Consider the following 20,303-nt stretch of genomic DNA (forward strand, 5'->3'; position numbering starts at 1 on the left):
GAGGATGTTATGGGAGACAGTGTCAAAAGCCTTGCTGAAGTCAAGGTAGACAACATCCACGGCTCTCCCCTCGTCCAGCCAGCCTGTCACCCCAGCATAGAAGGCTATGAGGTTCGTCAGACATGACTTCCCCTTGGTGAATCCATGCATATGCCTGTCTAGATCATGACTATACTCCAGGTTGCACTACTTTAAACCAATACTCTCTTACACTTATTAACATCTAATTCTACCATAAAAATGGAGCAGTTACTTACTTAAAAGAGCACTTATTCTGGAGGACTATATTTTCAAAAGATGCAGAGACATTTTTGACCACCACACCAATTCCTGACAAGAACAAGGTGGCTGCTACCTACTGCAACCAACCTTACCTAGGCAGTAAGGCCTAGGAACCTGCCCTGGCTGGCCCAAATGAGGAGCCTCACGGTCCTGCAAAGCCCACAGCASAGCATCTCCTGCTTACCAAGAGAACAGGAAGCCAGACTCTCCTCATCGGATCTTCAAAAGGAGGGAAAGGGGCAAAGATGAGGAAAGAGGCCTTCCCATCTCCCAACCTAAAATCCCACCATTCTGCAGACTATTAAATTACTCAGCAGTTACTCTACGGACAGCTACTTATTTATCAATGTCCTGATTAAGACCATCAAGAGAAAAAAAATGGAGAAATGATATAGAGAAGGAGGAGAAGGTTACTCTCCCCAAAACAGTTCTCAGCATGTTACAGAGGAATGTGAAGCTTCTCCATGTGTCAGGGTATGGATGACAAAAAGAGAGATAAACTTCAATTTAGATAAAACTGAAACTTGTGTTGATGAGAYAAACATGCAATCAGAAAATAAAGCAAAAAATGGATTTAAGGCACTGGCAGTTTTCAGTTACATTTTATTTGTGTTCACACCATCACAACCTAGCTGGATTCCCAGTTACTTCTGCATTATCATGTTTCAGGAGCAGTGGTGTGACTTTATATTTCCCATGAGCAGCTGGCTGTGAAGTTGCAGGCCTCTTTCTGAGGGCCTCTTCATTCTAATTTATGAATTCACATCACTTTAGTATCAGACTACATCAAAATTTTCATATTAGATTATTTTTAAGATCACTTAGAAGCTGAAGTTGATTGCAACATGACAGTACAGTATGAGTTAGGATAAAAGTGGACTTGGAAAGCTGAATGGCAAGGACCTGAGAGCACCTCTTGTCCAATTCCATACAGCCCTCCCTGTTGGCTCTTATATTATTCAACCAAGATTTTAAAACATCAGCAAGACCTTACAAACTCCCACAGCAACTCCAAGGACAAACAGCATCATGTGCTAGATGATCATGTGCTATAAATTAAATACTTACATTTGCATATCAAATAAATGTTTCTGTTTCAAAATAGCTTTTACTTCAGAAAAAAAAAATGCAAATGTTTTAAGGGCAAAACCAAAACTCAATAACCCTAGAAAATTATTTCTTATTTTAGACGGAAGTAGATGTTTTTCTTGGACTAAATTTGAATTTGGTTTGTCTGAGCAAGCCATAGAAGGTAAAAATCCATGACTTTCCAGGCTGTACTAAAGATGCCACAACCTGCAAACCAGATACTCCACAGCTTCTCTACAGAGGTTTTCTCCAAAACTACGTAGCTTTTTTCCCCTCAGTACAAAACTGATGGGTAGATTAATGAAACAAACCCTTTGAAATAACTCCTGTGAAACGGAAAGGCCAGCCAGAACTGAAAAACWGGTGAGTCCCTTGTTAATGAGCAGTTGTCACAGAAACCTTGTGCTTGCCCCTTCTCCGAGGTGAGAAGGCTGCTCACAGCTAGTCCAGCATCACCATGAGCAAAGGCCCAAAGTAAATGGTCTCACTGTCCCCAGAAAGAGCAAAGCACCATGTCTGCATTTCCCACCAAGGAAAGTAAGACCTCAGGAGAAAGAACATGAGCATGGCTCTGCATTTCTTACTCACAGTGAAGTCCTCCAGACTAGCAGAATAATGAAGACGCTTAATCAATCTGCTAAGGATTCCTACTCAAGCCTCCTGGTTCATCTCAGAACCTGGGTGAGAGAGAAAAGGCTTCCTCCTTTTCCTTGATTTGCTAGCATGAAGCTTGAAGGAGAATGGGTACTGATAAAGTAAAAATCTACTGGCTCCGCTTTGTTTGCAATCCTAGATTTGATTTTTCCTTTCCATCTCCTGTTTTGGGTACAGAAAAAGCCATGCTTCTACAGACAGAACAACAATTCCTTATTCCACTACAACCCAAAGGCTTTCAGTGCAATTAATGAGGGCTATCTAGGTACGATGAAGTAGTAMAAAAAGATTTTGTACGAGTTTCTACCTCTGAAGTGAAGAAAAGGCCATAGATAACTATTTAAGCCCTACAGCAGCTGTACACATTCTGTACAGCATTGTAAGAGCTATGAACTTAAAGCTATGAACTTAACTCAGCCCTAAATTAGGCTGATACACGTTCCCACAAACTCCCTATAAAAATACCTCTAATTTAGCACTTGTTAATAGTAGCTTTTGAGATGGATATCTTTTAAGCTACTTTAAATAAAAAAAAAATAATTAAATAAATTTCAAAAATGGCTCAGAATTGCCTGGAAGGGATAGAAAAGGAGTCTGGCAATTTAGACAGGTGGAAAAAAGCAGGCTACTTAGTGCATATATCCAGAAAAAGACAGAAAGAAATGACTTTTCAGAAGTCAATCTCCAAGTGTTGTATGAGAGTATCAAGAATTCTCAGCGATGCTAGCAAAACTGTCTGGCATTTTACTGAAAATAGGTATTTTTTGCAGTTTTGCAGTCATTGCTTTTTTTTGGAAAAAAAAAAGAGGCTATTTTACATCAAAATGTGAAAATGTACTTTTAAAAATGGTCTTGACAGAAAAGTCATTTTTAAAACTATCTCCTTCTCACTTCAAAAAAAGTGCTTCAGGATCCTGGATTTCACTTAATTTTACTAAAACAGAAAAGATTTTGCTTCATAAATTTGCATATTATGGCAAAAATTCCCATTTCTAAATTATAAAAAGAAAAAAAAAAGAMAGCTTTAAAATGCATATTTGTACACTCATTGTATTTACTTAGCCCTATATCACATCCTACTCCAGAAACTYTTGCTTACCCATTATTATCTGTTTAGATAATGTTTATCTAAACAAATCCTGTTTAGCTTTTTAGTTTAACAATGTTTTGAGAAACATCTGTTAAAGAACTGCAGTATGTTCATAGGACTTTCATAGAATGCATCATATAAGAAAAATTAATTTAGAGAAACTTTTTACAAAATGGACTTCCTGTAGAAAGAATGGCAAATACAGCTTCCTTGGCACATAATGCCTGATGAGTTTTTGCACTTCCAGAAGCTCCCAATGACCTACACCTATCAATATTAGGTTTTAATTATAGAATGATTGTCTTTAAAAGGACATAAGAGAATGCACCAATCCACAAAAGCCTACATGATGTTCTTTGGACTTAATGAGCTGAAAATATAGAACTCTGGTGAATTAATACACATCAGTAGCAGTTGTGGCTCACAGGAAATTTCTGAACACCTGATGGCTGCACACTGCCATCAGCTGGTAACTGCAAGAGGAAAATGAACAACTTGAAAACTTATAATCTCTCCATTTGTAGGAAATAGTATTAACTATGAGCTGTACCTTCTTCCTGATGTATRAATGCATTTTCAGATACGTGTTATATATTTAGTGTACATCGTAGTAAACATCAGAGAACACAATCATGATATTTGCAGAGATGAACAACAAAATCCTTCTTACACCAATGCCAAGTTCGATGGTTGCTCTGAARCAGCCTAAGAGCTTTACCTCATCAAACACTTTAGAGCCCACGTGCTTGTCCAGAACTGGGACGTACGTCGTGCCGTGAGGGATAGCTGTGGGAGCTAAGGCGTCCAGGATGGTGAGATGTCTGGCGACCAGGCCATGAGTCCTCAACCACCGAGCCGAGGAGGCACCTGCAGAACTAGGGCGAAAAGAGACTGTAGGATGCAGGACGAGGTAGAAAGGTGTTTGAGCAGTTCAAAGGGGCTCAAGAAAAGTATAAACTATCACTTTTGTGATATATCTACATGTGCACTAATGTACCTTTTAGCCGGTCTTCTCACATCTCCCTGCATTTTCAGATCTGGGGAAAAAAAACATTTGCAATGCATTGGGTCATGCCTTTTGTGCAGATAGAAGAACACACACTTATACTGACAAAGTAGCAGTATCAGCTTGTTATTTCAGCCTGTCAGCAGTGTCACAAGGGCTGCACACTGTCCATTGCAGTGGCTAAATTTATCAATGAGAATTATATTTCCTGTSGTTCTTTCTTGGTGCTTGATCAATATTAACAGAGTTACCACATGCCTCATGGTATCCAATTAATAAAGAAATGAGTAAAGAAGACAGGGATTCTTTTTTAAGTCCCTTGATTTTTTTATATATATATTTATTTCTTATAGACCAAAAGAAAAAACTACCAGCCCTCCACATCTCTGTTGAGTTGCACCCCTCTTTTCTGTGGGTTTGCTTAGTTTTGTCCCTAATGAGATACCACTAATTTGAAACCTATTAGGAGAAGMGTTACCATCTGTCCCACTTGCAGCTTCCTGTTGTGTTAACTTGCCTTTGAGAGTGGATGCAGATTTCACATTCTTTCTGCCAGAAACCTCCTTTTTTTCAGGAGATGCTCTTTCCTCTGGGCTTTCTTCCCTAGATTTCATTCTATGGCTCAGGATTCTCAACAGACTTGTCTTTGTTTGTTCTGTAAGTGTTAAAAGGGAAAGGAGAGAACAGCTAACTTATTGGTCAAATACAGGGCAGAGATTTTTGAAAAGTAAATTATTCTTTGGTTGCCTAATCCCAGTTTTAGGAGACTGCCTGCCCAAGACATTGATGATAACACAACTTCTGTGCTAATTTGTGCTCTGTACTTTTCCCAGGGGTGAAGATTTTTTTTCACATCAGCCAGATAAACTCAGATTGCATCTATGTGATGCTTCAAAGAGAAATTTAGTGTACTAAGGAAAAATATGAATGTAATTAATGATGTAACTAATGCAACATAGAACAGCTCTTCATTTTTATCAGTGATGCACTTAATTAGATTAAAAAGAAATGAGTCAAATATGTGCTGTTAACAAACCGCTTACATAGCTTTTATAGCATTTCTGTCAAAGCAGTCCCATCCCTCATTGCAGGGCTTGCGATGAAGCAGAAACGAGAAGACATCTGTCAATCTGGCTCAAATCGGTAAGACAGATGAGAAGCAAAATGATGAAAAGGAAGTGAGAATCACAAGAAAATGGGTTCTTACAAAACCAAAGGCTGCATTTCTTCCCACAAGAAGCACTGATGTATTTGCAGAATAGGTCCTTACCTGCATGAAGGGCCTTCCTCCTTTGGGCCGGGCTGCCCGCCGTGCTGTGCCAGGCGGCCGCGGGCTCTCCCGGGGCTGAGCGCGGCCTCTTGCTGGGAGCTGCGCTCCGCTCTGCAGCGCGGCTGCTCCCAGGGGACACGGCGAGGACCTGCCTGGGAGCGTCGCTTTTAAGGGACCAAAGCAACAGCAGCAACAAACAAGCAATAAATGAGCTTCTGAAATATGACAGCACCGGGGTAAAAAAAAAAAAATGATTCTAAATGCTAAAAGTTAAAGCTTTCTGGAAATTTAAACACACTTTTCAATTATTTCCAGGAGTGCAAAATATTTGCTGTATTATCCTGCTCCTCAAGGAGGGGATCAAAGGTGGTTAAATATTGTTAGTTTTAAAAATGTTTAAAATTTGTTCATTAACCCATTTAAAATGTTGTTTATTAGGTTTAAGGCAACACCTTAATGTATATTTTTAACGAGATCAGACTGTTCKGTAGTAGTAGCTTTGAATTCTAGGGGAAAGAGTAAAATAACCAACAGCAATGAAAGCAATGAAAGTGACACACATATATACATATATGTCCCACCATTAACAAAAAATAAATAAACCAACTTTGATATAAGTACTTATTTTCATTTTTATACTGGACAACCTACTTTCCCTTCCATGTACATTAAATCATTCAACAGGACACTCCACTTCAAATTTCTTTTTATTTAAAGCATTTGTTTCATTGTAAGCATATTGATTTTAATTTACTGTGAGATTCTCACAGAGTTTGTCAATTGACGCCAAACTTGGAGATACATTTACTGACAAAATTACTTATATTTTGATAAAAAGCAGCTCTATCAATAGGACAATCATTTTTTTAACAAATTCCTTGGGTCAAAGGGAACAACTCTACCATGTCCTGAAGACATCAAAATGTGTTCGCCTCTTCATGTTAACTATTCCTAATAGTTGAGAGAGTCTATTGTTTTGTTACAGGAAAGTATTACTGTATTAATTACAGTTTTATTTTTCAGAATCACAGAATGGTTGAGGTTGGAAGGGACCTGTAGAGATCATCTAGTCCAACCCCCCTGCTCTAGCAGGGACACCCAGAGCATRTGGCACAGGGAAATTTCCATTAATATAACTATTTCCATTAATTTAACTGTTTCTTTCAAAAGAAATTCAACATTTCTTCTTGAAAGAGAAGACTTAAAAATGCAACACAGTGCAGAAGGAGAAACCTAACAGACAGCCCCTACCACATATCAGCAGAACGGCAGTTTCAGGACATACTTGTTCTCTGTGCTTTTTTCTCCATTACACCAATCCATCATCAGACATTCTTCATGAAAGTTCTTCACTTTTTCTAGATCTCTTTCTCCCTTTTCAATCTCTCTTCTTAGAAGGCGCATATCTTCACTCTATCAAAGACAAAGCTAAATGTCKTATTACAATTACTCTTTAAATGCTCCATTTCTGAGCCAAAACTATCCAAATTCTGATAATTTGGATAACGATCCAGTTAGAGCAGCCACATTATTTTGTATACTTCTTCAGGGAAACTACCTGCTCCCTGTAGTCTCCCTGCATCCTAAACCAAATTTGTTTTGTTCACTTTCTGCACATACAAGCAAGGTGACAGCGAAAGAAGATCAAAGTGTATTTGGCAACACTGGGCAACCATGGAGTCAATTCATGCATTTTAGGAGAAAAAAAACAGCATTCTCCAAAGAGCCAATTATGCTCGCCACCAATTATSAACTGCCATATTTCTAAATAATACAGTGAGGTCAGACGCTCACAAATAAATAAGAGAAGTTATGTATATGTCAACTGTTATTGTTCCATCAGTCCACCAGATCACAGCTGTATCACATCCAGTCCTTGAAAGATGAGAAGTAAGAAACACACTCTTCAAGTAAGCATTGGAAGTGAACAGACTCGGAATCATTTGGATCACAGGCAGAAAAAACAGGAAGGAGATTCCAAAGATGACCCCTTTCCAGCCCCCACGGAGTGCAAATTCTGGCTTTGGGCGACAGAGACTGGTCCTCATCTTTCCAGTATGTGCCAGAGTCACACACCAGCAGAGTCACCAAAATCGTCCAGTGCATCCCCAGACATATTGCTAGAGCTGGGGCGTTTTCATATCTTCTTTCTTTTAATTACTCTCTGCAGCAGGCTAAATTTTCTGCTACTGTCTTGTTCCCAGTTGTTCTCATAGCTCCACTACAGTCATTGCTACAATTTGTGGAACTAATTAACTGAGTGTTAGCTTTAATTAAAAATAAGGATATGCTTTCGGTGGGTGTTCCTTTCAGCCTGTTCAGAATTCTCCTACTGGGAACTGTTAGATTGAGCTCCTTAGTTACACTCGACAGGTCTCTGCTATTCTAGTAACTTGAGCCATTACAGATTTCTCCCCAGTGGCTGTTGTAGAGGAAACTTTCAGCAAAATTCAGCTCTCCATTCCCTCATTCATTAACAGGATACAAACTATTGTTTCATTTTACACAGTAAGTTATTTCTGAGACAACAGATACCATGTGTGTGTCTTCCAGAACTGAATTTGACCTAAATGTATGTCCTCTTTTCAGCAACGTTAGCAGAACAAATGTACTTTACATTTTTGGGCTTATTGGTTGTGATCTAATAAAATATCATAATCAAAAAATGGCATAGGCATTTCTTTCACAGCACTTCAGATTTGACTAGTTAACCTTGTTTAACTTGTTTGACTGTTTAACCTTGTTTTCCAAATAATATATTGTATGTAATAGCAAACTGCAGTAATGCAAATCCTGCGGTCTCTTCAATAGCACAAAGCAGCGATATTATAAATATAACACATATTTAGGAATACTCACAACAATAGTCTCTGCAGCGTCGGGATCAGTCAAATAAATGTTGTAATAATGAAACCGGCCCCCTGTTTCTGTAGCTAGTTCATGCAAAAATTTATTGGCTTCTGTGTCATCACAGTTGAAGGATACAGTATGAATGGGAATCTTATGGTGAAGCTGGACTTGAGCCAAGATTGTTTGAGGGCGCTGAAGAACAAAAGTGTTTATTAAACACTTATACATTTACATAAATATACATTTACATAAAATGGATTTTTAAAAACTTGGAGAATCTACATGGAATCTTGGCAGTCACAGTCGGACTTACAGACAGAGAGAGCTCAGTTAAAAGCATAGATTTATATTACATTAGATTACGTATTTCATAATCACTAAAATGAACTCTTTGAAATAAATTTGTAGTACTGAGGCATAGAATACTCTAATGAAATTAAAACTCTAAAATAATTTGTATGCTTTGTTTCTGAAGTTCTAAAGGCAAATAAAGCATTAAATTGAGAAATTACATATGCCCTAAAATATATGTCCCAGTTAGCAAAGGTAAAGTGTCAAACAATGAAGATTGTATTCAAWTGTAAACTGAGGAGTTTTAATGACTGATAGCCAATAACAACCAACCTTCCCTTAGAAAATAACAAAGATTAAAACTAAAATTAAAAGAAAATTTAATATGTAAATCAAACTTTTTCATCTGCTATTTTACATCAGGATTAATTACACTTTGATATCCATGTAACTTTGAAGCATGTAAATCTACCTTGATTCTTGGGCTAGTTTTCTTTGATCAAGAAAAACAGAGTAAAAATTATAGGAAGMCTTTAGCATTTTTTTCATTATCGGGACATAAAAAAGTTATTTAAGTTTACTATGCTTTTGGAATCACAGATTTATTGCATATGCTTAAGCAACTAATTTTATGTGACTTTCAACACAGCTATTTACCTAAGTAAATACTTATATATTTAATGAGTTATTTGGTAAAAAATCTTGAGCTCAAATTTGCTAATTTTGTTATCAGTCACTTTCTTGTTGTGTTTCCAAGCCATCACACAATGTTGCAAGGTTTTAATAATTAAACCGATCATATTATGGGAGGCTGAAAACTTTTAATATTTAAATCCAATCATATTGGAAATCCATTATTTCTCAACTTTTAAATAAYGAGAATATTTTTGCTAAGTTAGGAATGTAATAGGTATGGTTTAACGTAAATCCTAAGCTCAGCCAGTGAGATACAATTTTAATCTATTATTAAATCCTTAAAACAACTAATTAGAAATGACATGAGTTATCACACATCAAAAGYGGTACCGTGGGAGAAGAGTTCTAACCAAAACCCTTCCACAAACAGCACATTTCAGAGATCCAATTTATTGGTATTATGACCACCTCCAAGAGACTCAGCTCTGAGGTATTATATCCATCCCCTACAGTCTGCCTCAGCTGCCTGCCACCATCCCTGCAGCAGCACGTTAATTCATTTTCTGTCACTTCAGAAATACCTGGTCAGGTCTCCCATCAGTCAAAAGGTAAATGGCTTGAGTGCCAGTGTCAGCAAGAGCAATCTGCAGAGCTCGGAGAGTATTTGTGGAAGTCCCAACCTGAGCAACCAAAAGGAAGGAGATAACATTGAACAGCCAGAAAATCAAAGTAAATGTCAAAGTAGCACATACTGGCGCCAAATTGGCATTCTGGCCTTATGCAACCATATATAAATGAATTGTTGAGCAACCGAAATGCAAGTTGTAGCAAAAACAATCACTGAAAGAATATAAACAGATAGGAAGATATAATATAGAGGATATATTGCATTTTCCCGTTACTGTTCTTGATTGCCAACTCATCACACTTGACACATGAATTTTACTTAATCYAATAATTCAAACCTGTAAATGAGTTGCTCAAGATGTTCCTCAAAAACAGGAAAAGGACTCACTGCTTTTCTCAACTATTTTTTTTCCAAACTATCTTCCATCTAATCCCTCCGCACATCAATATAAATATAATTAGATTTTCAGGAAGAACATTAGCCAYGACAATAAAAATACAAGTAACAGTACTGTGCCTTCTAGAAATTCATATTTGAGCAACACTTTTCATGCATCACTCACACAGTGTTCATGAGTTGTYTTCTTTCTTTCTAGACTTAATGCAACTTCTAAGCTCACTGAAATGCAAAGCACATCTTACACGAACCCAAAACTTAAAATAATTTTTATCCTCAAAGTTCTGCCTTTCAAACATTCAATGCACAAAAACTACTATATTCAAGGGAAAAGGGAAGTTTTATCAACGTGGAAAAATGTTAATTCTTAGTTCTAGATTCAAATAGGAGCCAAGAAAACTCCTTTGCACGATACAAGTCAGTTTTATRGTAGTAAAATGCATGAGTGCCTGTTCAGACAGCATGAGAATTATAGAAGCCTAAGTGAGAAGAGACTTAGGATCCACAGATATACCACATTACAGAAGATACATATGTTTCTATCAACCYTAATATTGACCCTACATCCAAAAATATGTTAAAAGAGAACATTGTTACTTCAGTCCTATTAAGTGTGGTAATGGCACTAAAAGTCTTCCAAAGTAAAGTAAATGAAAAAATCAGGTAAAATTTTTAGAAAGTAAAGTACTTTTTAGAAAGTAAACCAGGTAAAATAGATGGTACAGTCTGGGAGTGACTCTGTAGAGCTACGTAACAGTTCTATGGGCCAGGCAAGATGATCACATARATGCTTCCTACTCCTGTCTCCTTATCCACAGGAAGCTCTAACAGCATCCGTTCATAACTAGCCCAAGCCACTTCTTATGTTGAATGCATCTAATATTCTTAATGTTTCAGTATGTATCATAGAGTTTTAAGCATCACCCTTAATTATGTCTAAATTATCCATCTTGGGTCTTTCTAATGATGGCACCTGGTTTCAAAATTCTTCTACTTTTCAGGGGAAAATACATATAATGTGGATGTATTGCATGACTATGAATGTTATGGTAAATCTTAATTTTAGATTTCTCGCTTGCTACTTTTACAAATACACTAYTGCTTTTTGTAAATTATAAGTGAATGTGACATGCCTCAATTACAAGGCATTATCACTCCACAAAAGGTAAATGTTATCCACCTCTAAAGGATTTTTAGGGCACAGTTACTGTTATAGATCATCTTCCTTAATCAGCCTCTCTGGGAACCAAAGCATACAACATGAGATCAAAGGATCTGTTCTCATTGATATTCAGAGAGATCTGCTGTTCCTTTCAGCTTCACTATCAAACCAGCTTTCTGATCTCAGGCTTATGCCTGTGCTGTTTTAAGCAGTCTAAAAGGTCAGGAGCAGATGAGATCCTTGAAAAAAAAATCGCAGATTGCTCTTGCACAATTCCCTGTGCTTTGCAGAAATCCAGAGCTGAGCACTTGAAAGGAAATGTATAGACTATTCACAGCTTCAGTGAACACTGACAAAAAAAAAAAGAGGCCATTATCAAATGCAGGTACAAAATGGTGTCAAATCAAGCAAGTTCAAGATATGATCAAACCTGCATGACGTTGTAGCATATGCATAGCTTAAACCAGAGACAATTCTCTGGGTTTGAAGGAAGGCAGGACCACTAGGTTTGCTAACCACACTTACCTAACTGCTCAACCAGGCCATGCCAATGTTTCTCCCTTCTCTATGCATCTGTGTTACTCTTTTCTGAGGATGATGGGTTATTATCACTTGAGGAAGGGTGAGGACTTTGAGTACATGTTCTTCTGCTAGCAAATGTAACATGTAACATAGATGTGCACTGATTCGCAGTCCCATGCTGGGGATGCTGCTGTCCACATTGACACATGGACTGGTCTGAAGCTGCTGGCAGTTCCCTGCAGGCTGGTGTGTGACTGCGGCAGACTACAAACCCTTCCACTCTGTTTTGGGGAAAAATCACCAGCTTTTGGCCACAGGCAGAGAGAACATTGGCAAGATAGGTGGGTGTCTGGTCTGACTCCGTGTGGCTGCTCTCATCTGTCTGTAGATGTTCAGAGCCAGCTGCCTGCCTATACACCCAAAGCAAAGTGAAGAGCTCCTGCAGTTCAGGAGCTTCCCAACAGATGGTTTCTTAAACATGTGCTGGACTGTAGGTCTGCCCACAACTGCCCTGGTCCATGCAGCATCCATGAAGCAAGAAGGACAAATCTAAACACAGGATCTGAGTCTGCCTCCTAAATATATCAAACTTGCACTGTCGTTATTACAAGTATCAAGCAGTAAGTGGAATTAATACAAATTTATAAACATGCTCACTGTGAAAAGATAATACCTGACATGAAACTTAAGTCAAACACTTAGTCCATCCAAAAAAAACACCATGCAGATAATTCTTGATAATTAGTTTCCATGTTACCTCAAGTCCTTTTATCCAAAGCCAAGCATCCTGCAAATTCTCCTCATTAACTTCAGCCAGTCTCTCTTGCCACGCCACTGCTCGAGCACTAAATTTCACAAAGTTAAATCTCTTTTTGTGTCTCAGTTGTTCCTGCAAGAGACAACGCCTGAATTCTTCAATACTGTATTGTAATTTCTACAGTTTATTACTTTCAGTCAGATTAGTACAGTCTTAAATAGTATATATTGATTATATGGTTACAGTAAACTACGGTATCATTGAGTTACGGTATACAGAGACACACAGAGAGATGGGTCTGACGCTGGATGCAATTATGAAGATGATATGAACTTGTGCAGTGTAAGTCTGCACTTACTCACAGTTCTAAACCTAGGCCATTCGAGAAACAAAATATCTAGGAGGATGAGAAATAGAGATGAGATTGGATAAAATACATTAGGATAAGGAAGAGATAATGATTATTTTATAAAGGAAAGTAAAATGAAAATCAAAATAAGACATTGTTTAGAGCAGGAGAATGAGGGGAAGAATTAGGACAGTAAAGAGAGACTTAAGATGATTTCCTGAAGTTGATTTTTGGACAGAAGTTGTAACAGACTGAAAGTTCTGTGCAAGCTGGTATAAACTTTCAGAGCCTAGAGTCTTTGATTGCCTATTGCCACCACTTCTGTGCAGACACCTGCAAAACCTTCTTGCACAGTGTCTGTTCTTCTAGTGCTGATCCACCAGACAACCGCATCTTACTATTTCCTGTCAGTTACACACTTAGTACAAAAAACTCTGTTGCAGTTTTATTGTTTTTGCCCAACTAATGATTGCTATCAATGTCAGACTGATGGAATATTTGTCACTGGCAAAGTTAAAGTACATGACTGGATCTAGAACTCTCATTACAAATCACAACCTGCCAGTGGAATTGGATGACACTGTCTAAAATAAAAATGAAAATTCCAAAGGTGTTTCATCACACTGCATTTTTTGTTTGTTTGGTTGGTTTTTTTTTTTTTTTTTTTTTTTGTCTTCAGAATCATCACTTAATCAAACCTGTATGAGCTGAAATATCTTCTCCTTCACCAGGGACAACTTGTCCTTCATAGACTGAGACGTATCAATAAGAATATAGACATCATCTTCAAACACATTTCCAAAGAGCCCTCTGCTTCCTTGCTGAAGCCACTTAATCCTGAGGTGAGATGGAAGAAACAAAAACATATCAGCACACTGTGTATCAGAGTCTATCAGGAAGTACCTTTTTTATCATTGCTGCATTTCTTATTCCCTTTCCCTAAACATCTGTCACTAGTCACTGTCACATGCAGTAAACTGACCTGAAACCTTTAGTCTCTCACTACCTAACAATGCAAGACCCTCTTAGTTTCCTGTTTCAGCAGGAATTTGGAGGCAGACGAAACACAAAGCTATAGGGCAACTTTATAATGTCAATGTCAGGCACTGACTATTTCCTCTCTAATTCCATTGCCCCTGTAGCTGTTCTCCAAGCTGAAGTCAAGAAATCACATAAACATATGCTAATATCCCTCCCCACTCAGGAAATCACTTGAGAATCTATTCTGCACGGAGCGTAAGCATTTTAAAGAGTCCTAATGTAGCACAGATGCTTAAATGCCTTGCTGACCTGGGGCCTTAACCACAGACTTAGTTTTACATCTTAAACAGAATTTGAGCATGCCTGCTGGTTAAATATGTGCATGCACACAGTTGTGTGCTAGAATATTTCCTCAGTAATGGCTTCAACTGGTTCAAATCTAATTCCCCCTGAGAGTCATTAACTCCTTGTCTACTCTGATGCATAATCATTCAACAGACTGAACATAATGGCCTTGGGAAAAAAATTACTAAATTCCAGAGAGGTTAAAAAAATATATATTATTATAGAAAACGAAAGGATCCTATTATGTTTTCTACTGACAAACATTCTACCACTAGTTATTTCCCAAAAGTGTTTGATGAAGTCTACCAAGATTTTGTTATGACATTTGTTATAACCATAGCTCTGCATTTCAAAAATACAAATTCATCAAAGCATTTTACCTCAAATTTTGCTCTCACAATATGTAAATATTATCCTAAAAATAAAAGAGGATAACACTAAAAGGAATAACAAAATTCTGCTAAACCTTGCTAAATATATTCAGGCTATTACAATTCTGGTAGAGAAGCAGCAATAAAACTAAAAAAAAAAAAGGGAGGTGACAGCCTGCTTTCTTTTTGATGAGACATCTCATTGCTCTAATATACAAAACAGAAGGCACTGTGTACTCTTTCTGTTAGCTCTAGGATATCTATTGTGAAACTGTCCTTTTCCTAATGTAGATATAAATTATAAGATTCATTGAATCTGTAATGGAGATATCCACATTTGAGTTACTCAGAGGAAGATTGCTTTTGCAGACAACAAGAGAAATGGGCATTTTTCAAGTATAATCCATTTAACCTACTTGGGGCCTGTCTCTGTAGGGCAGGAGAGCCACACCTAGAATTGCCTATTTTTGTGTAGTCTTCCCATAGAATCTGCAAGTACATGTGTCTATATTGCTACAGAAATATAAACCATGAAGCCAGCCCTGCCTCTGATTCACAGTGTTCATATTTTTTCCCTCCAACCCACAAAGAATTGGTGTGAAGGCAGAGAGCCATTGCCAGGATGGGCACAGGGCAAGCTCTGCTGCTTGGCATGAGAGCCAGGTAGAGATCCCTGGTCCCCTTTCACTGAGCAGTGTTGYCATGATTTAGATGACTGGCTCTGCAGGCTGTTCTTGATCAGCAGAACCGCCCCAGCTGTTCATGGTTTCATGGTTTCAAATGATGTGTCATCTTCAATTGTCCTCGGAATATTTCAGGAGAGGTTATCTAATTTCAGATAATGCCAGTCCCATTAGCAATTAGGAAAAAATCTCTCCTTGTGAACACTCCTTGTGTTATAAGAAACATGTTCAGGCTCCTCTGRCAAGCAAAAAAGTGCTCCCTTCTGGCAATTTCCTCCTCCTGATTAGGGGAGGTCTGCTCCCCACATGATGATAACATGTAGTTAACCTTTGCTGCATCTTTTTAGGGAAGAGTGTCTTGGAAAATRAGCAATTTCAGAAGAGCAGTTGGTTCACCTTTGTAGCTGGCTCATCTACACAGAAACCTATCCCAAGGCTAGTGTAATATGCTCTTAAAGAGCAAGAAAATGGAAACTATAAGCATCTGTTTTCTCTTTTAAAGGTATCACAAGAGATTCTTAGGTATACAGAATGAATGCCTAYCAAGTTTAATGCCTTCCAATGCTTTTTATAACTTCAGCAGTATTTTGGGAGTGCACGGAATGACTTTCATTTTTCTGATCCATCAGGAGAACAAAGGGTAGAAAAACTCTTCGGCAGTTTACTTTATAGCTACTAAGACACAGAATTCTGATTCAAGAATAGATTTCTGCCTTAATACTGCTATTGGCAGTTTAGCAGCTACTTCAGTTTATTATAGCAGTAAAGGGAACTTTCTAACAGCAATGTAAAGTAACACAAACTGAATTTATGGGATAGAAAACTAACCTTCCTTCCACTTGTCTGAGAGCAGTTCTCATTTTCTCTTCATACTGCTTGTATTTTTCTGTAGTAACATGCACATGAACTACAGAGCCATCTTTCCAGAAGGCCTGTACAAACTTGTCACAGTATTTTGCATGAATAATCTTCCTCTTTGTCTCCTACAGCAAAGAAACACAGGTTGCATGTTCSAAAACATACCCTTTTGCTATAACACCTGGAAAAGGAACGTCAAAGGTAGGTGCATCTTGCAAAGGAAGAGCTGCAGAACTGGACACAGAATAAAGTGGCCACAGAATTTGTCCCTAGCAAAAGTCTGTAGAAATAGTTTTCATACTCTAGCTAGGAAGAACAAAGTRTACTGAATAGCATAATGGTAGAATTAGAGAAAAACAAACAGAAAACAAATGAAAAGTCAAATAATAAGGCATTGCTGAAGCCAGCCATGATTCCTCCTTTCAGATCATAGGCAGACCAGAAGGGCAGATGCCATCATTTTCAATTAGACAGCCCTTTGAAGAAATCTGATTTATGACCATCTTTGTCTCATCCCACTAAGAAAGCAGTTCTGACAAAAGACACATCACAAAAAATCAAACCCTGCAACATAAATAGAGCCATTCATCAACATCTCAAGTTGTAAATCAAGAAGTAAGCAACAACCCACAGGATGAGGGGAAATAAACGATACTGACAGCATCAGTTTGTGAAGATTCATCCTCTGGTTTCCTTTTTATGTCAACAATCCCATCAGCGTGGCGAAAACTACAATCAGCAAGTGCATCATAGAGCGTCAGCTTCCGAGCTTTCAGGCCATACTTCTGCAACCACTCCTCGGAGGACAAATATTCATCAGACTTATGCTCCTGTGGTGAACGATCAGGCTGGGTTGCTAAATAAGGCAAATAAAAATAAAAACGTTTAACACGGTTCATTTTTGATAAGCCATTTCCAAAAGCTGCTATGATACTGGGGGCAAAAGATTTAAATTTATAATTGCACTTGGTCTCTTAATTCTTGCTTAGTCTCTTAAGCCAATAACAGGGGATTAGGCCATCAATATAATTGCTTAAATATGGATTTAGGAGTCTACCTAAACATTGTTAATTTTCACAGCAGAACTGTTCTGCAGAACTTTGAGAAGGATCCTAGAAAATCCTGAACTGAATATAGAATTAAGCCAGGATAATAAAGGCCCAGATTTTCCCCAAACATAAAACATGGAACTCTATGTGGCATAAGAAGATACAACAGTCATTAGAACTGTCTAGCATATTCCCTCATCAGTTCTAATTATCAGGTTTTTATGATTTTCCCCTACATAATCAGTTTCTGACTGCTAACTATAATCTTCTGTGTTATAAACTTGCCTATGCATAGTTGTTAAGGAAGGCAGACAGTGTAAGAGAGAGACAGACAGAGGAAGAAAAAGAGTATGGATGTTTCTCAAACGACAGAGGAAAACATTCCGTGTTCTCAGATATCTGAGGGTGCCAGAGCCCTGGAACAGGCTGCCCAGGGAGGCTGTGGAGTCTCCTTCTCTGGAGGTCTTCCAAACCAGCCTGGATGCCGCCCTGTGCCCCRTRCTCTGGGTGTCCCTGCTGGAGCAGGGGGTTGGACTAGGAGATCTCTAGAGGTCCTTTCCAACCTCAACCCTTCTGTGGTTCTAGGATTCTGTGATATGGACAATTTTCTAGACATGTTTTTTAAGGAGCTTTCACACCTTTGGGCTTTGTAGGACAGATTCCAACTTTGACAGAGTCCCATATATAGCAGGCCTGTGCCTCCTGCCAACCTTATCATCRAAATTTTGTCAAGTTTTAAACTCATATCATCAGCTGATAAAAGCTGGCAGCTAAATTCTCTGAAGATTCATTGCTCTTTAGCTSTTCTACTTGCACGAACAACTTTGGAGTGAGTGGATATTTCTGACAGATTTTTAATAGTCTCTTCTTCAATAGTGTTTTTTTTTTTAAATTATTATTATCAGGCAATTCTCTGCAAAAGATTCCTTTATAACTTGTGCCACCCATCAGAAAACTGAGAGCAAAGAATTTCAATAGGCAATAGGATCAACATGTGAAAGGAATGTTTTTGGTACTATAAAATTTGGTTTAAGTGCTGAATTGTTGAATTACAAACTGCCTGAATAGATTCCTTCATAAGATGTATGAATTTAAGTAGAATCATTTGAGAAAAGGAAATATCAGAAGATATAATTGGAAATCCAGTTGAAAATATAGGCTAACACTGTATCATCTTGTTGGTTCTTTGAGAGAAGGCTATTAAAAGTGAAAACCAAACTTTGTCTTTGGCAGAGATTTTTCTCTGTTTYTTCCTAATATTGCCTTTTTATAGCCTCTATACTTGTGTGCCATCTGCCATGTTCTCTGGGTCTGTGCTCTCCTCCTCAATATCAATATTAATATTGAAAGAAACCAGATTTTTATCTGGTATGGTCTCATGTTTACCTTTTTCATATCATCCTGTTTTAAATTCTCTAAGGAGCATTTCTTTGGACTAGGAACTGCACATCTATGGATACTGGTAACAGGATAAAGAGCTCTACTCATCACTAGCTAATAAACCACATCGAAAGCGAAAGACCCAGCAGCAGTTCTCATAGCAAGGTGACTTTATTTTGTCACACAAATGAATGTATTTTGTCACACGTTCATTTCAGGGGACTTTTGTGATATAACCCTGCTCTCCTTAGATGCAGCTATGGTGGCTACAGTATTGAGATCCTGAGCCTGTGGACTATCCTATCTGCTCCCTTAACACACACAGGGATCGGTCAGCAGCAGGTGCAGGGTCGGAGTCTGTCCACGTGCCAACGTTTGCTTTCTGCTTAGGATGGCTGCTCTGACAATTGACAAACACGCACTTAGGGAGCTCTACACAGAAATCTGTCATGTCTCTCTTTCCCACGTGCTATACATAAAAATTCACGTCTCCAGTGAGGTAGCTGCATTATCTGGAAAGTCAGCAGAAAATCTATCCCTTGGTTTCTGTCTCCCTTGCTACAGAACATTGCAATCTTGAGAACTGGTCGTACTTTACAGTAGCACATTTACAAAGAGGAAGGCAAAAATGGGAAGAAAGGCTGACAAAGGCAGACAAAACAGAAAAATTGTAGTAATTTGGACCAATGGACAAAATTCAAACAACGCTGAAGAACTGTCATAATTTAAATGTAAATCATGCTATCATTTATTTCTTTTAATTCATCTAGAAAGCGATTACATTTGAAGGCATACACTAAAAGAACACTAAAGCTGCACAGTCAAGCACTCATAAATTAACAAGCCCTGGAATTAAAGCTGCCCTTGCAACTTCTTTGTGCTCCCTTTGTTCACATGCATTACAATAGCTGTTAAACTGCATATTGGCTGTTTAGTTAGCATATTGCTAACTCAGAGGATGTTCTCATCAGAACACTAAAGAACTGTATAATATCCCGCCACAGAATAATAAAGCCAAGCTAAGTCCTGAGGAGTTAGGTTATTGCCAGATGTTCAAAGCTAGTGCAGGCAGGCAAAGCTCCCTGCTTCAGACCCTTCCTGCTGCAGCCCCCTCACACAGCTCAACACACTGCTCATAGAGCTCAGGTGAGGTACAGGAGGCTTTACTAACTGTTCTTCAGCAGGTCATCCAGACAAGGGTATCTGTCCCCTGCTTCCACCTAGCCAAAGAAGAATTGCACTAAAGAAAAAATCCTGGAACTGCACAAAATTCTTGATGAGTTGTGCTAATTCAGCCTGAATTTTGTATCAACTTAAGCAAAAAAAACCCCAAAATTTTAAGTATCTTAAACCCAGGGTGTAAGGCAGAACACAGATATTGACACTTACAACTATGATAATGAAAATCCATCCTCTGAGCTCCATCTAACCCTGAAGCCACCTAGACTTTACAAACTGCTAAATTTCCAGTAGTTAAAATTTGCCAATATTATCACAAACACTGTGTCCAGAGCACCTCCATCTCAGCAAGGCTGAGCAGCTTCTCAGCCCTGATACCAACTTAACTCTTCCAAGGATTCAGAAACCAGCAGGGCTTCTGTCTCCTTAGTTAAATATGCAAAGAACAACAAACAGATCATGCTCTGGACAAAAT

At 38.2% G+C, this 20,303-nt stretch overlaps 1 protein-coding gene across 1 annotated transcript in view; it reads right to left on the minus strand.

Annotated features, from left to right (window-relative positions):
• The window catches only part of VWA3B (von Willebrand factor A domain containing 3B), a 63,335-nt gene that overhangs the window by 21,709 nt on the left and 21,323 nt on the right, over positions 1 to 20,303 (minus strand). The window contains exons 10-20 of the mRNA XM_026035658.1: positions 16,880 to 17,076; positions 16,191 to 16,345; positions 13,681 to 13,819; positions 12,634 to 12,765; positions 9,750 to 9,848; positions 8,251 to 8,433; positions 6,677 to 6,804; positions 5,392 to 5,555; positions 4,639 to 4,776; positions 4,113 to 4,152; positions 3,834 to 3,990 (exon numbers count right to left, since the gene is read on the minus strand). Of these exons, the coding sequence (XP_025891443.1) occupies positions 3,834 to 3,990; positions 4,113 to 4,152; positions 4,639 to 4,776; positions 5,392 to 5,555; positions 6,677 to 6,804; positions 8,251 to 8,433; positions 9,750 to 9,848; positions 12,634 to 12,765; positions 13,681 to 13,819; positions 16,191 to 16,345; positions 16,880 to 17,076 (1,532 nt within the window). The remainder of the gene's footprint in view (positions 1 to 3,833; positions 3,991 to 4,112; positions 4,153 to 4,638; positions 4,777 to 5,391; positions 5,556 to 6,676; positions 6,805 to 8,250; positions 8,434 to 9,749; positions 9,849 to 12,633; positions 12,766 to 13,680; positions 13,820 to 16,190; positions 16,346 to 16,879; positions 17,077 to 20,303) is intronic.

This window comes from Nothoprocta perdicaria, unplaced genomic scaffold (genome assembly GCF_003342845.1).
Source record: "Nothoprocta perdicaria isolate Ctin4 unplaced genomic scaffold, notPer1 scaffold_163, whole genome shotgun sequence".
NCBI classification, from domain to species: Eukaryota; Metazoa; Chordata; class Aves; order Tinamiformes; family Tinamidae; genus Nothoprocta; species Nothoprocta perdicaria.